The following is a 16009-nucleotide window of genomic DNA, read 5'->3' as shown; positions in this document are numbered from 1 at the left end:
TGGCTTAGTGTCTTGAATCTTTGCGATTTCACTCTTCAAAAACGTTACTTCATGTGTCAACAACCTCTTCTTCAGCACCAGTTCATTAATGACTACCTTCTGCCACTCCTCTTGATTCTTGTCAACCCATCCAAAGAATCCACACCCCTTCTCTTCCAGTATGAACATCTGAGAATTTGCAGGCATAGAAACGCCTCTCAAATTAACCCAAATTAACCCTAATTGAAAAATTAACCCAAATTAAAATAAGCAAACAAACCCTATAATCGCAAAATTACCCAAAATTTAATGCCTAGAAATGAATGTAACACTTATTTGATTTGAAGGATGTCAGAAATTGTCAATTGAGAGTGGAATTGCAATTTTTCATTCGAAATTTTGGATTAGCAACTTCAATTTGAGGGCGTCGGAAAATGACCGTTGTGAGACAAGGAATATCCTGATTTGGGGATGAAGTGGTTATTATATAATAGCATAGGTGGGCCCACAAACGTCTGGATTTGACGGAAGTTAGATTTTGGGGGTGCAACCAAAAATTTTATAAACCGTTTGGGGGTTCATTTCAAAAAACAAAACAAAAGGGGGATTGTTTTAAAAATCACCAAACATAAGGGTGTTTTAACCAAAAATCCTAATTTTTAAGGTCTAATAAGGCCGAAGAATCCAAGTTTTGGGGACCAATGGATTTCTTTTTTTTTTTGACATTGAATAAAAGCATACATTCTAAACCTGAAGAATTTAATATGGGCCCAATGGATTTGCTCAACATCATTTAAACTTAAACGAGTTATTAGGCTCGGGCTATGCCCCCAGGTAAGAAAAAATTTCATTTATTAATATAACACTTTATGATAATAACACTAGATACAACTTAGTCTAGTGGTTAAGACTTTAGTACATGTACTTGAGGTCTCGGGATCAAATTCTATACTACGCAATTTCTAAAAAAAAATTGTTGTACATGGATTATATGAATTAAAACTCCCTAGGGAGAGCGTCGCGACTCACGTGGCACATAGACTTTCTTTCGCACGCCTTTTAATATGTTTGTATAGACTAGTTTTTAGGTTTGGCTATTTTAACACATCGATATATTTTTCAAAATATTTTTTAAATATAAAACTTAAAGAATCATCAAACTATTATCGCCCGTATGATAATGTATGTATCGGCTTATTCAGAATTTTGCAGCGTAAATAATAAAAAAAATAACTTTGAAAATAACACTTAGTCAACTCTAAAAGTCAAACCAACATAATTCAAAATTAAAGTCAACTAATAAATGTAAAATCAACGCAAACTCTCCAAATTATCGAACCAATGATGCATCATCTTCAAACCTGTGAACGACGATGCTCTATTGCTCCTGAGAGAATGCTAACCAATTGGGTCATCATAGGATCAATAAGGCATAGACATGATCAACACATACACACAAAGCACGTAATCAGTAAAGCTGAGTACTACATAGTAAAAAATATATGAAATCTGACATGATACTAATAAACATTAACAGGGATAAATAATAATATAATAACATAGCAGACTACTTTTACTGAGTTAATTAATCGGGTTTTTCACCATGTACCCCTGAGGTTTCTTAATATTCACCTGGTACCCTCGCGTTTTCCAAAATTCACCAAGTACCCCGGTGATTTGGAAAAATACCTGACGTGACCCTACCGTTAACTTTCTGTCAAATATAACCCTAAAAAACTTAGTTAACCTTAATCTCTAACCCTAACCCCTAACCCTCCCACCACCCCTGTCCCTCCCCACCGCAGCCCCTCCCCAACCCAAGCCCTCACGCAACGATTCCCCCACCCCACCCCCTGAGTCAATTTCCTTGCGATTTCCCCTGACTCAGGGTTACTATTGTCGAATTCAGGTGGATGGCTGCGCGAAAAATCGACTAGGTGGGGAGGAGCGCAAAGATTCCCCCAACCCCACCGATGTCAGTTTGAAGCATAGGACATTGGGGCTGAGTTAAGCGGTATTTTTGTGAAATTTTAGGGCTGAGTTGAGGAGAAGAAGAAGAGGAGAGAGAGAAAGCCATCGAATTTACCATAGTTGGAGGTCAGAAAAGAGGGGGTGTTGCAGCAACGAGGTAATGAAATGGGAATTAGAGGGGAACGTGAAACTCGACGGGAGGTGGGGGGAGGGGACCGCGGAATTCGATGGGAGGTGGGAGAACCGCTGTGCGAGGGGTGGGGGTGGGGGAAGGCGTTCCGCGAGGGGTGGAAGTGAGGGAGGGGCTGCGGCGGGGAGGGTCAGGGGTGGTGGGAAGGTTAAGAGTGGTGGGGTTTGGGTGGTTAGGGTCAGGTGGTCAGGTGGTGGTTTTGGGTGGTTCGGGTAAGGTGGGGTCAGGTGGTGGGGTTAGGGGTTAGGGAGAGAGATAGGTTAATTAGGTTTTTTAAGTATTAATTAAGTTTAATTAGAGCTAATTAAGATTAATTAGTGTCAATTAGGTTAGTTAGAGGTTAATTTGACTGATTTAACCTTAATGACTAACGAAGTTGACAACCGTTAGTCATTAAGGGTATTCTAAGTATTTTTCAAAACCTCAGGGACACCAGGTGAATTGTTGAAAACGCGAGGGTACCAGGTGAATATTGTGAAACCTCATGGGTACCTGGTGAAAAAGTTGTCCAAACCAAACCATTCTTCAATCTATAAGACGAACTACGGACGCGACTCCATACTCCCCTGACCTACGATATTGAGAAATCTTTTCAATAAAAATAGGACACAGTGATCAATCTGATCCCAAGAAAAGTCATGGGCTACTACTATGTACTCCAACTCATACTAGTCCAACATTTCAGACGTTCACAAGTCTAAAGCTCTTGCTATTCACTTTCCGCTTACGTGATTAATAATTTATTTACTTGTTATTACACCTGATTATTGGATGGGTCGGGTCAGGGTCAGTGCGAGTCGGAAGCGGGTCGGGTCATAATAGGGTCGACTCATAAAGGGTCGTAGCGGGTCGGGCCAAATGGGTAGAGGGCTTATAGCGGGCCGATAATGGACGGGTTGGTAAACGAGCAAGAAAAACAAGGAACAAAAAGAGCCAAAAGTAAGTATAAATGAATGCGAATCCGAATATCTAATTATTTTTACAAAACTTATTTTATTTTTTAAAATTATTGGGTTTCTTTGTTGACCCTATAATGGCCCTGTCCAATAAAAGCCCTATAAAATTGACCCTAACCCTTTAACCATTGGACTACCCTGTCCAATAACCACCTCTACTTGTTATGACTCACAAGTAGGACAAGTAATATAATTATCAAAGATACACAAACTTCCAATTTTATCTTATGATTAGATAGGGTGATCATCAACTTAACAACCAAAGATTAATTCCAATATTAAATCCATAACCTTTATTTTATTTGTTGAACCAAGTCAACAACAAACCAACCTTTCATAGGTGAATAACCAACTTACCAAATAAGACCATCGGTAGGGAACAACATGATCCAATCCATGATACAATACCAACATAATTATTAATGCCTCATGTGAATTAATAACACAAAGTTCTCAAATCCCATATATTTGCATCAATCATCCATACAAATATAATATAATCATCATAATCAACATGCTTCAAACAACGCATAAAACTTGCAAATGCAATTGAATATAAATCACATATGAACTATAAATATCAACCTATACATGATACTAAATAATCTCATCCTTAGAACATGATACTAATTCAACCAACACATAGGTATGTACTTAGGGTGCGTTCTGTTCAACTTAAAAAATTAAGTTTCAGGTCCAATAAGTTCAGATAAGTTGCAATAAGGTCTAATAAGGGCAATAAGTTCCAATAAGGTCTTATAAGGTCCAATAAGTTCCAATCAGGTGCAATAAGTTCCAATCAGGTGCAATAAGGTCCAATAAGTTCCAATCAGGTGCAATAAGATCCAATCAGGTCTAATAAGGTCCAGTAAGTTCCAATCAGGTCTAATAAGGTCCAATAACGTCCAAATAGTCAATGTTCAATAAACATAATAAGGTCACAAAACTTTTGATTTTCTACTAGTGTTTTATAAAATCAAAACAAGACTATTAGATATATAAGTGGTGAAAGTTATGTATAGGCAAATATATAAATAGTTAATCTTTTTGTTAAATTAATTATCATAAGAGATAATTAATAATCATTATTTTTTAAAGGACGAATTATAATAATTATTACTCCATAAAAAATTTTGAGGGGTAGTATTTACGTTATTGGTAATATTTATGTTATTCATGATCAATGTTTTTGTCTAATAAGGTCAAATAAGTTTCAATCAGGTCCAACAAGGTCTAATAAGTTTCAATCAGGTCCAATAAGGTCTAATAAGTTTCAATTAGGGCCAATAAGGTCTAATAAGTTTCAATAAGGTCAATAAGGTCCAATAAGTTCCAATCAGGTTCAATCAGGTCCAATAAGTTGAATAAGGTCCAACCAGGTTTAATAAGTTCCAAAAAGTTCAGTTCAGGTTCAATAAGTTCAGTTCAGATAAGGTCTAATAAGTTCAGGGCCAATAAGTTGAATAGAACGCACCCTTACTTTGTATAGACAAAGTTCGAGACCACATTAACAAGCTTAAAAGTCGCCTAAAGAGAATTCTCGGCCTAATGATAAGCAACATAACCACAAATCAATACTCTAAAAATTTCCATCAATATTAAAAAACTTTAACCCCTCTTGAAAAGTGTTTTAAAACATTTTCCATACTTAAAACTTAATTATTAAAGCCTCATAGTATAGTACTACTAGATTAGTTGTTAAAAAAATCCTTAAAAACTCATACTTTGATCATAAAAACTCCATCATAAACATACTTATAAAATTTCCATCAATTTATAAAATTATAAGAATACTCAATTTCATAAACTATAATATACTACTATGATTTTAAGTTCCAACTCATAAAACCCTAAAAATACATGCTTTGATACTTAAAATTTTAATTTAGACATAATAAATAAATCTGAAATTAAATTATTTTATTATATAAATTACGTTTATATTTAAATCATCAAACTATGACTTATAATCATAAAAATATTAAAAGAATTCTTAAAAATATAAACTTTGCATTAAATAAAACTTGAAAAGGAAGAAATAACCAATGAGAGAGGGAAAAAAAGGCACGACTACCGAGAAGAGGGAGGAGGAATGGCTGGCAGCGACGACGGCGTGGTCCGAGAGAGAGAGAAGAAAACCGGGTGGAGGAAGGAGAAAAGAGAGAAAGAAGAAAAAGAAGAGAGAAGGCCGTAATTTTGGGGGAGAAAGAGAGAGAAAATAAAATGTGTTTAATGTGTGGAAAATTGTGTAATAAAGGATATTTATAGGTTCCTCCATTAGAGGTCCGATAATGAGTTGGGCTTTGGTGGGTTAGTTTAATGATAATGTTCATGGGAAAAACTATATGGTTTGGGCTCTTCTAACCCAATATTAAAATCATTTTACTTCATCTCCACTAGTTTAATTATAAAGTAACTTTTTTCAAAGTATGACTAAATAGAATATTTAATTACTTAAAATCATTAAATAATCATTTTGACTTTTAACAGTCAACATTCGAAGAAATAAATTATTTCAATACTAAAATATATATAAATATACATTAGAATATATTTATGAAATTCATAAAATTGTGGAGATTACAGTTATGTCCCAAGTAATTATGTTTCATTTATTAATATTTTACCTTAAAATTATAACACCAAACATTATTTGGTTTAGTGGTTAAGACTTAATATACTGACTTGATGTCATGGGAATGAGCTATACAATATAGTGTCACGTGGCACAATTCCTTGTTTAGGAACGTCTTTTAATATATTAGTATAGATTACAAAATAGTAAGTAGGGATTAGGGAATTTTTTGTTTGTTTGTTTGTTGCGCTGTGATTATAACTCTTATGATGTAAAGTAAATAATTGATCTTCCATGATCTTATCGAACCAACTAGGAGATGCTTTTCGAGGAAAGGTTGGTATCAAGAAGCAAAAGTATCACGTACGGTCCCTTGAGAAGAGAGTGGCTATCTACATGCTGGCACAACAGGTAGTGCCTTACTGCATCGTAGGCGGCCGCAAAGTTGAAGAGAATAACTCACCAACATCCCCTCTGTATGGGTGTTACCCAAGTTTGCTAGCGGACAGTAACTGATGGCCGGGAGCAAACCAAGATGACGTGGGCTTACAAAAGGGGAGACCTCATTTTCAACCTTTGGGCCGAGACTGCCGTCGCGGTCACAGGAAACGACAAAGCAACGGGAATCTTCCCTCTGACAGATTAATCACAACAGTACAAGTGTCATAAGATTACACGCCCTGTCAGGTGAATAGTACGCCTATAAATAACCATCCAGTACTATTCCTGCAGGTACATTCTCTCATACTAAAAATAGCCTATCTCTCTCTCTCTCTAAGCTCTCTCTCTCTCTAGAATTCTCTTAAGCATTTAGCTGACTTGAGCGTCGGAGGGGGTTTCCTCGAAACACCCCCGAGGGTAGCTCACGTTTGTCATTGTTGCAGATCCCTCACGGACATCCATCTCTTGTCGGACACATCTCAAGGCGTCCGACACCGTTTTCGATACCGAAACACCCTCCTTCTATGGTAAGAGCGAAAAGAAGGTCAGCATGAGTAAGACGAAGTTTAGTTTAGTTTCTTTCAAATGAGGATGACATGCTATCTGAATTTTGGACTTGAGATTCTAGCAAATTGTTTATCATGGTGGATAGTACTAACGACTTGCGTGAATTTGGCCCATTTTAATATTAGTGTAGACTAGAAATCTTGTCCAGCCTTTCAAGTATAGTTATCCTCTGTTTTTCCTATAATGACCATTTTCAATTTATAATTACTCACCTTAATACATGCTATTTTATAATACAATGATCATTTTTTTATATTAACGTATAATTTACCCATTTTAAAGTAGTAACATATTTTTACATAGTCATTCTACACAACCCACAATTACTCCTATTTTATATTTGTTATTTTCTAAGTTAGTGCTCTTTTTCATAGACACTATTTTCCACCAATAATTACATGTGGTATCACATTAGGTCCACTAAAATTGATGTGGATCAAGTCTATTTGAGTTTTTTTTTACTAGATAATTCTCGAGCCATCATCGCCATTTTAATGCATTGATAGAAAAATGGAAACTTCTATTTATATCCATACAAATATATAAAAAGGCGTTTCCATTAAAGAAACGGTGCTACGTGACACTATTATCAAGCTTCTAATACATATGTTTATGATTTCAACAAAAATATAAACAATGTGTAGCTACTAGTAATCAAACACATGACCTTTAAAATGTGTAGCTTCTAATACATATGTTTATGATTTCAACAAAAATATAAACAATGTGTAGCTACTAGTAATCAAACACATGACCTTTAAAATGAAATGAGTTTAACCATCAATCCAATGTAATTTCAATGTTTAATATTTGAAAGTAAAACAAAATTAAGTTTTACAATTACATGTAAGTATAAAGACAGAGACAAGTTTTTTGATCTCTAATACTTAAGCTATTAGGTAATAACATTCTCCTTACCCCAATTCTGTTAAAATTGTTACTTTTTTTATCTCCAACTCCCTAAACAACTTATCTTGTCATAATGTCCATTTTTTAATTTATCACAAGACAAACAATTACAAAAAGCTAATAAAATCAATCAAAAAGAATTTATAAATAATAATATCTCTATTATATATGAGAACTATTGAGAATTTTGATGTCCACCTTTTTTACTAATATACCTCCTACTTAAAAAAAAATACAAACTATAGTCCTCCGATTGGGAAAAAAGATCTATCGATCCCTAGAAAATATGCATAACATCAGTTACATTCTACGAACATACAACGTGCACATAAGACTAGTGTTTGATAATTATAACTACTAATTCGGGGAATCACCAAGACCAAAATAATAATTAAAAAAGCAACTTATTAAACCCCCTTATTTACATTTTTTATGTACTCATTTATTAATGGTTGATTCATTCATGAGGGATTTCAAAAGGACAAATTTAGGAGGGAAGTTTCACATGTAAAAGAAAACTTTAATGGCTTTTGTTTTAGTTTATACTAAAATTCTAATATTTTATCAACTTTGACTTTTAAGAGTTTTGATGACCTAATAGTGTATTATTGAAAGGTTTGTATATTGTAAATATACATTGAGATAAGTTCAATAATCTTTTTAATAATGTCCTCATTTTTAAATAACGGCTATACTTTAATTTTGACACTATTCATTTTTAATTCATTATTAGAAGAAGAAAAAAAGAAAACTTCAATTAAAATTATTTTTGAAAACAAAAATTTTGTACTATATGAGCCAGACCTTCCTAGACAAAGTTAATAAACATATATATTATAAAAGTCAAAACATTACAACCGATAAAAGTTAAATGAAGTATATATATAATATATACATATATTTCATGTACACGTTAAGTAATAAACAATAATAAGTAAATATATTTTTAATTACATACTTTTGTATTTACATCAAATGATATTAATTCTACCACAACATGTTACGTGCTAGAAGACTAGCTTTAAGCATTAGTCTACATTTTAAGATTGATCAAACCAAGTGCCTTTTAAGGCTTCTGATAGAGTATAGATCTATTCCTGGGGCCTCACAGAGGACCAACTCAACCAAAAGCTTAAGCTTATGGTTGAGACCCCAGGAATAGATCTATACTCTATCATGCCCCCTCACGCAAGAGCCCTTTGGGCTTGAAGTGTGGATGCAGCACATGCCTCCCTCATACTTGGCGTTAAATATTCCACTGAGAAAGGAGGGGTGGATGAGATTCGAACCCGTACCTTTTTTTGTCACGCTGGCTCTGATACCATGTCAGAGGACCAACTCAGCCAAAAGCTTAAGCTTATGGTTGAGGCCTCAGGAATAGATCTATACTCTATCACGCCCCCTCACGCAAGAGCCCTTTGGTCTTGAAGTGTGGATGCAGCACATGCCTCCCTCATACCTGGCGTTAAATATTCCACTGAGAAAGGAGGGGTGGATGAGATTCGAACCCGTAACCTTTTTGTCACGTAAGAACCCTTTAAGCTTTTGGCTGAGTTGGTCCTTTGACATGGTATCAGAGCCATGCATTCCAAAATTATGCAAGGTCGTACCATGTTTTAGACCATCCTGCTTTAAGCCATTTTTTGTTGGACTGAATTGAATTCAACTGAAATAAATTGAACTGGAATTTTTAGAGAATTTTTTTTGTTTATTTGAACTTTATTAAACTTTAGACCTTATGTTCCTTATATAAACTTATTTTATAAAGTGTTATATTTTATTTTTACTAATTTGAACTTATTAAAACTTACTTATTTTTACTGATCTAAACTTATTAGAGGTTACTCATTTTTTCAAATAAAAACATAAAAAGATGTGAACATAATACGTCCAAAACTAAAATGAATTGAACTGGACTAAAATGAAGTCAAAAGTAACAAGCTTTATTGCCATCTCAAACCATTGAGTTGGTGTACTTGTAAAAGAAAACTCTCAATCTTGTTGGGCTAGGGTGCAAGTCAAAGACGGGCTACTAGGGACACAAAATCAAGAAAAAGAAATTCATACTAGTAATAGGCTAGTAGCACTTTCTGCACAAAAAGAACATAGAATACTGCGAAATCAAGCCCAAGTACCAAAAATGTATCTACCTTTTTTCTCCCCAATACATCAACAATTCAACATTCATCACTCCTACCAACTCCCGATATTTATCTCTCTCTCTCATCACTTCCATAAGTTGAATTGCTGAACTAGAAACACAGAGCTTTCAAAGACCCTTTCATTCTCAACAAGAGAAATTTCATCAACAAAAAAATGGCTTTAGAACTATGGGAAACATTTAAGGAAGCCATAACAGCATATACAGGTCTTTCTCCTGCAACGTTCTTCACTGTAATTGCTCTAAGTTTAGCTTTCTACCATATGGTTTCTGGGTTGTTTGGATCATCTCCTTCTCAGAATCATCAACATCCTAGGTCTATGGAAGAAATTGAGCCGTTGCCTCCTCCAGTTCAGTTGGGTGAAATTACTGAGGATGAATTGAAAAACTATGATGGTTCTGATCCCAAGAAACCCTTGCTTATGGCTATCAAGGGTCAGATCTATGATGTTTCTCAGAGCAGGTTTTGTTCAATTTTATGTCTTTTCTTTTGGATTTTATTTTTATTTTCTGGGTTTTAATATTTACTGTATTGGGTCAAATTTTACTGTTGGAAGATTTTAGGGTTTGATTGAAGGTGATCTTATGACTAATTAAAGTTTTGAACTTTGAAGATTTGTTGGGTTAATTGAATTTTTTGGGGGTGGATTACCTTTTGATGCTAATTGGGATGAGTTAGGGTTTAGGTGTGTGTAAATTGTGTTACTTTGTATTGGTTGAATCAGTGTATGGAGTTAATTTGTGCTTAAATGGTGTAAAGCTGCACCTTTTTGGATTTTGGGTAAAGGGATAATTAGGGGTTCTCCATCTGAGGACTGGGGAGTGTAACATGACTTTTTGTAAAGTGTGCTTTTCCTTGTGTTTTTCTTAGCCTTCATCTGATTTCTATTGTTGATATACTTATTATTACTATTATTATTTTTGCTGTTGTTGATATATCAGTATCACATGGTTGTATAAAAGAATTGGGAATCAGAATAGCATTTGAACATTATTCCAGGAGCAAGAGGGAAAGAAATAGTGTTTGATCCTGCCGCGGAACATTCACACCATTGAAAAGTGTTTTATCATGCTATGATGTTTTCGGCTTCTGATTGATCTGCTATCTGTCATTTGATTTTTATGAGCTGCGAATTTTTATCGCTCTAAACTCTCATACATGTTATCACTTGGATCCTTCATTTTGGCTCAAGTACCCGTGTCGGATCCTCAACATTCCGACATGGATATCTACACTTTGACAATTCATTTATGGGTCAAAATCATGAAATATCTTAGTAGAATAGGTGAGTCAAACACTTGAACACTTACCCATGTACAACACAAGTGCACTGAGTTGAGTAATATGTTTCTTCTAGAGCTGCAACAAAGACAACGTTATATGTTATAGTGCTGGATCATGCTGTTGCATATGCAGTTTCTCTTATTGTGATCTTTGCGGTGATCCTAATATAGTCTTCTTTCTTTGCCTGGCAGGGGTAAGCTGTATAGTTTTAACCTCCCCTGTCCCATCAGTGGCGCCAATGTTGTTTCATGTTCCATTATAATATTTGTGTTCGCTGAACTTATAAACATCATATTGCAATCATGTTAGTTGCAATTGGCATCTATGTTGTGTCCTTAACCGGTTTGATTGTTACTGGAAGTGGTTTTGCAAGTTAGAGCATGTACAGTGGTTGGTGTCTCTCCAACTAGCTCTCCACACTCTCTCTCCTATTCTCTCTCTTCAAGCTACTCTCAAGAGCCATGTCTAAAAACACCCAACAACAATAAAACCTTTTAAAGAGTTCTCCATTCAACTTTTCATTATTTTGTGGTCCCCATGTCAATAAATGAACCTCATTTCATATTATGATCAAAGTTATATAAATTAAGGCTATATTTAGTTCACCTGAAATTTTCTGATCTGAACTTATCTGATCTGATCTGAACTTATTTTTTCTGATCTGATCTGATCTGAACTGATCTGATTACAAGATCTTATCTTTTAGATTTTTCTCAATACATAAGAAAAAAATATAGTCATGTGGGATCTTGTTTGATTCGTCTCAATGAGTACTTTATTAATATTCAATTATTATAATTTTTACTAATATGTAATGAAAGATATAATGATTTTTAAATATAAACATGATCTGAACTGATCTGATCTGAACTTATTTTTTCTGATCTGATTAGATCTGAAATAAGCAAAAATAAGGTAGACTGAACATAGCCTATGTTATTCATATAAATTAAATATAATTACAAATTAATCTTTTTCATAATTTAAGCAAAGTAGAATTTTTAAAAAACAATATAATTATGAGTGCTAATATTTAATTTTCATAAATTTGGCATGGAATGAAGAATTAACCTACAACATGAAAAACTAATTTTTAAATATCCAATATTAGGCTCATTTTATAGATAAAGGAAAATTATACTTGTTGGCATAATAATTATTACCATCTTTTTTTAATTTTTATAGAAAAGATCATTAAATGGTTGCATGAAGAAAAAAGAATTGAAGTAATTACAATAAAAAGTGGGTCCCACATATTGGAGAGCCATCTCTCCATCAACCCAAATGGTATCTCCCCCAAGAGCCCTTTGGCAAAGTGTCTCCATGGAGAGACACCCAAGACACACCCAAGAGCCCCATTGTTAGGTAAGAGGTGGCTCTCCATTTTCTCTCTCCTTGGAGAGCTAGTTGGAGAGCTAGTTGGAGAGCCCCATTGTACATACTCTTAGAGTGGTCATGAGGGATCTGTTGCCTTGTGTACTCATCATTGGACAAATATTGGTGTATGGGAAGTTTGAAGTTTGTTCAGCTTCCTGATAGTCATTTGTATTCTAGGCCGAGAATATTAACCCTTTTCCTCCAGCTGAAGGTAGGCTGGTGCAATTTTCCTAAATGCAGAAAGGGAGCTTTCATTTCCATGCGTCATTTTGTTTCTGAACTGAACTTATATATTTTGGATGCCTGACCTTTAAAGGAAGACATGATTTTCTTGTATCTCATGTATCAGAGTTTACCAATTCTATGATTTTACACCTTAATCAATGACAAATTGCACGACATAGTGCTACTTTTAGATCTTCCTGCTGCTTTGCTTTTGGAATTTGCTTGTTTTGTCTAGCTGTTTGTGGTTTTATAAACAATTTGCTGGTGACTGTTTCCGAATGTTTTTTCAAGTTATTCCAATTCCACTTTACTGGACAGATACCTTCATGTTCTCTAGGTAACTTTAGCCTGACTTCATTGTGATTCACCTGTGAGACCTCCTATTTTATACTTACCGAATACTAGCTTCCTCTTCATAAAACATGTTTATGCAACTATCAATGTTTGTGTAGTTCCAGAAACTTATGGAACCAACTCAAAAGTTTGCTAACATTTGGAACCACTGCCATGTCTGTTTCAGGATGTTCTATGGTCCAGGTGGACCCTATGCATTGTTTGCTGGCAAGGATGCCAGCAGAGCTCTAGCAAAGATGTCCTTTGAAGATAACGATTTGACGGGGGATATCTCTGGCCTTGGTCCTTTCGAGCTCGAGGCATTACAGGATTGGGAATACAAGTTCATGAGTAAATATGTGAAGGTTGGAACTCTTAAGACAAAGGATGTTCCAGCAACTGATGAGTCCTCTCCTAACGAAACCGTTGAAGCTACTGACAGAGAGGCTCCAAAGCAGGAAGAACACCCACCATCAGAAAAGCCAGAAGACAGCCCCTTAGAGAAGCCAATAGCAGAGACTGCAGAAACATCTCTTACTGATGCAGAGAAAAAAGAGGAGTAAATGTACGTCTTTAGCCATGTACCGAGTTTTGAAAATCCAGTTTTTAATGGAGCATAAAGCCATGGGAAGGGGTGCATTTTAGGAATGGTGTTAATACTGTGTGGAATGCTGTCATGATTGGGTCCTTCACACAAGAACTTATTTACTTCAAGTGTTATTGTAAATGAACATATGCTCGTGTGGACTCCATTGAATAATTATGATTGGGAATACAGCTGAAATTATCTCATTCGTCATTTCCTCTTCATCATATGCTATGGCTGATATGCTATCTGTTTGATGACTGAATTGAAAGGGCAGTGTCACAATAGGTCTGTTTTTCAGCCAACTTGCTCACTTCTGGTCACTTTTCTGCCTAGGTAGCTTGGTCACCTTGCTGGTTGGTTGTGGCTTCGTCTAACCCGGCCTAGCCTGCATGTATTAACCTTATGACTTTGACAAAGTCGTTGGATCAGACGATTTGGCGGTAAGACAAGTACCAATTAAATCTAAAAGAGTTAGCCACAAATCATGTAAAAAGATTTTTGCAATTCGTGTGCTGGTGATGCTTTAGAGAAAAAAAAAGGATCCTAGAAAAGGCGGTGTAGGTCCGAGATAATCTTTTGTTCGGGGCTATTTTTCAACTAGAAATTAAGTTTGTGTTTGCCTGATTATGCCGTCATCATAATTTGGGGTTTGGCCCCCAAAGACTTTATTAGCTGCGTGAGTTGTCATTTATAATTGAAGGCAACTTTCGTACAAGTCGCCAAAGTTGGGTTAGCCCCGTAAGTCCGTAACCTCTCTCGTTTTTGTCATTTGTGATTCATCTTGGGCCATAAAATGTTTTCTGTCAGAGGAAAAAATGAGTATTCTGTCTCATCATATCATCCACTGAAATTAAACGTTTTCTGTCAGGAAAAAACAAAGGTCCTGCTTGTCAAAACCCTGACAATGTTTGGAGTATGTTTATGGTTTAGGGATTTGTTTAACACCCCCTCCATCTTTAAATGGGATTGTTTGGTTGGGCTTGTTTGGTTGAAATTGGGAAGTATAACTTTTTATGAATTTGCATTGCATATGAATTTTTTTTTTCTATGAAGTACATTTTTTTGTTTCGTTGAACATGGGAAATTTTATTTCCCATGAGAATTTCCACTTACTTAGGCGGACCTAAATAAGTATTTCCTCCATTTTTTAGGAAATAGAACTTCCTAGAGAGTTCTGTTTCCCATGTTTTTACCAATCAAACAACACATATATTTACTTCCTAGAAATTTTAATTTCACATGCATTTGAATGTTAACCAAACAAGCTCTAAGATCACTATTAACTTTTTCATAGATAACGTAGAAGTAAACCTGGATACGGGTCAGGCCTTTTCACGGCTTGGCCTGTGGGCTTTGGCACCAACGGGTTGGGCTCGAGTCCATGAATGTCGGGTCGTGCCAAGCCTGAAATTTTCAGATTTTGTCCACGGCCCGGCCCGTGCCTGACCTGCACTTTATGTTTTTTTTTTTGGAATTTAGACTAAAAAACAAAGAAAAGGGACATTCAGTCCGTGGGCCGGCCCACGGGCCATATAGGCGGGCTAACGGTGGGATGGGCCAAAAATAAAATTTCTTGACCGTGGTAGGTCCACGACCCATATAGTGGGCGGCGGGCCTGGTCGGGCCTTGAGCGGGCTAAGGCCGGCCCAGGCCCACACCGTGCCGACCCGCGTGCTAGCGCGATCCATGCCACCTCTACATAGAAGTAAAGAAATTTAGATTTTGATTCTTAGCTCATAGTAGTATAAGACCGGTTTACTAATTATTTATGGTGAGATGATGATAACTTATTCCCTAAAAGGATTCAATTATAGTAGAATTAGTCTTAAGATAAAGGTGTTCAATTTAAGATATAAAGTGATCCGTTTATATTAAGTGGTTTTTTCACCATATATCTCCGATAATTTTTTTCATCATATACCCTCCAACTTCTCAATATTCACCATATATCCTTCAATTTTTAAAAATATACACAAAATGTCGGTATTTGCAAATCTTCTTTATGCTTAGTAGCATCAATGGCGGTAGGGCAACAACTCCAGTGACATAACATATCAAACTAGAATTTTTTGCACGCGATGCGTGCTTGAATTTTTTTCGAAACAAAAACTCGATTTTCTTCGGCATAAAAGTCAAAATTTGAACATTAAACATGCGAAGTATAATTGTTTTTAGATGCAAAATTTAATTGGTTTAGTTTATGTCACTTCAGTCTCTCACCATTCTTTTAGTTTTTATTTTTACTTTTCAAAGTTAAATTCTATAAACATAATAGAAATTTTATTGAATTTATTTATGATTTCTAATATTATAATTTTTTAGTTGATTTTTTTAATTAAGTACAGTACTGATTTGTAAGTAAATTTTTGTAAATGTTTTTGTATGCATTGACGTTCTAGGTTATTAGTTTTAGTTTGTATATTAATTTTAAGTTTTAATAAAGTTTCCTGA

At 35.2% G+C, this 16009-nt stretch overlaps 1 protein-coding gene across 1 annotated transcript; it reads left to right on the top strand.

Moving 5' to 3' along the window:
- Positions 1 to 9715: 9715 nt before the first annotated feature.
- LOC104906466 (membrane steroid-binding protein 1) lies at positions 9716 to 13761 on the top strand. Its single transcript, XM_010695222.4, has 2 exons — positions 9716 to 10212; positions 13157 to 13761. The coding sequence occupies exons 1-2, from the start codon at positions 9905 to 9907 to the stop codon at positions 13530 to 13532; spliced, it is 684 nt and encodes a 227-aa protein (XP_010693524.2). The 5' UTR covers positions 9716 to 9904; the 3' UTR covers positions 13533 to 13761.
- The last annotated feature ends 2248 nt before the right edge of the window (positions 13762 to 16009 follow it).

Source organism: Beta vulgaris, chromosome 3 (genome assembly GCF_026745355.1).
Source record: "Beta vulgaris subsp. vulgaris cultivar EL10 chromosome 3, EL10.2, whole genome shotgun sequence".
Classification (NCBI taxonomy): domain Eukaryota; kingdom Viridiplantae; phylum Streptophyta; class Magnoliopsida; order Caryophyllales; family Amaranthaceae; genus Beta; species Beta vulgaris.
Note: the sequence above shows the minus strand (reverse complement) of the source record. Positions and strands in the feature narration are given on the sequence as shown.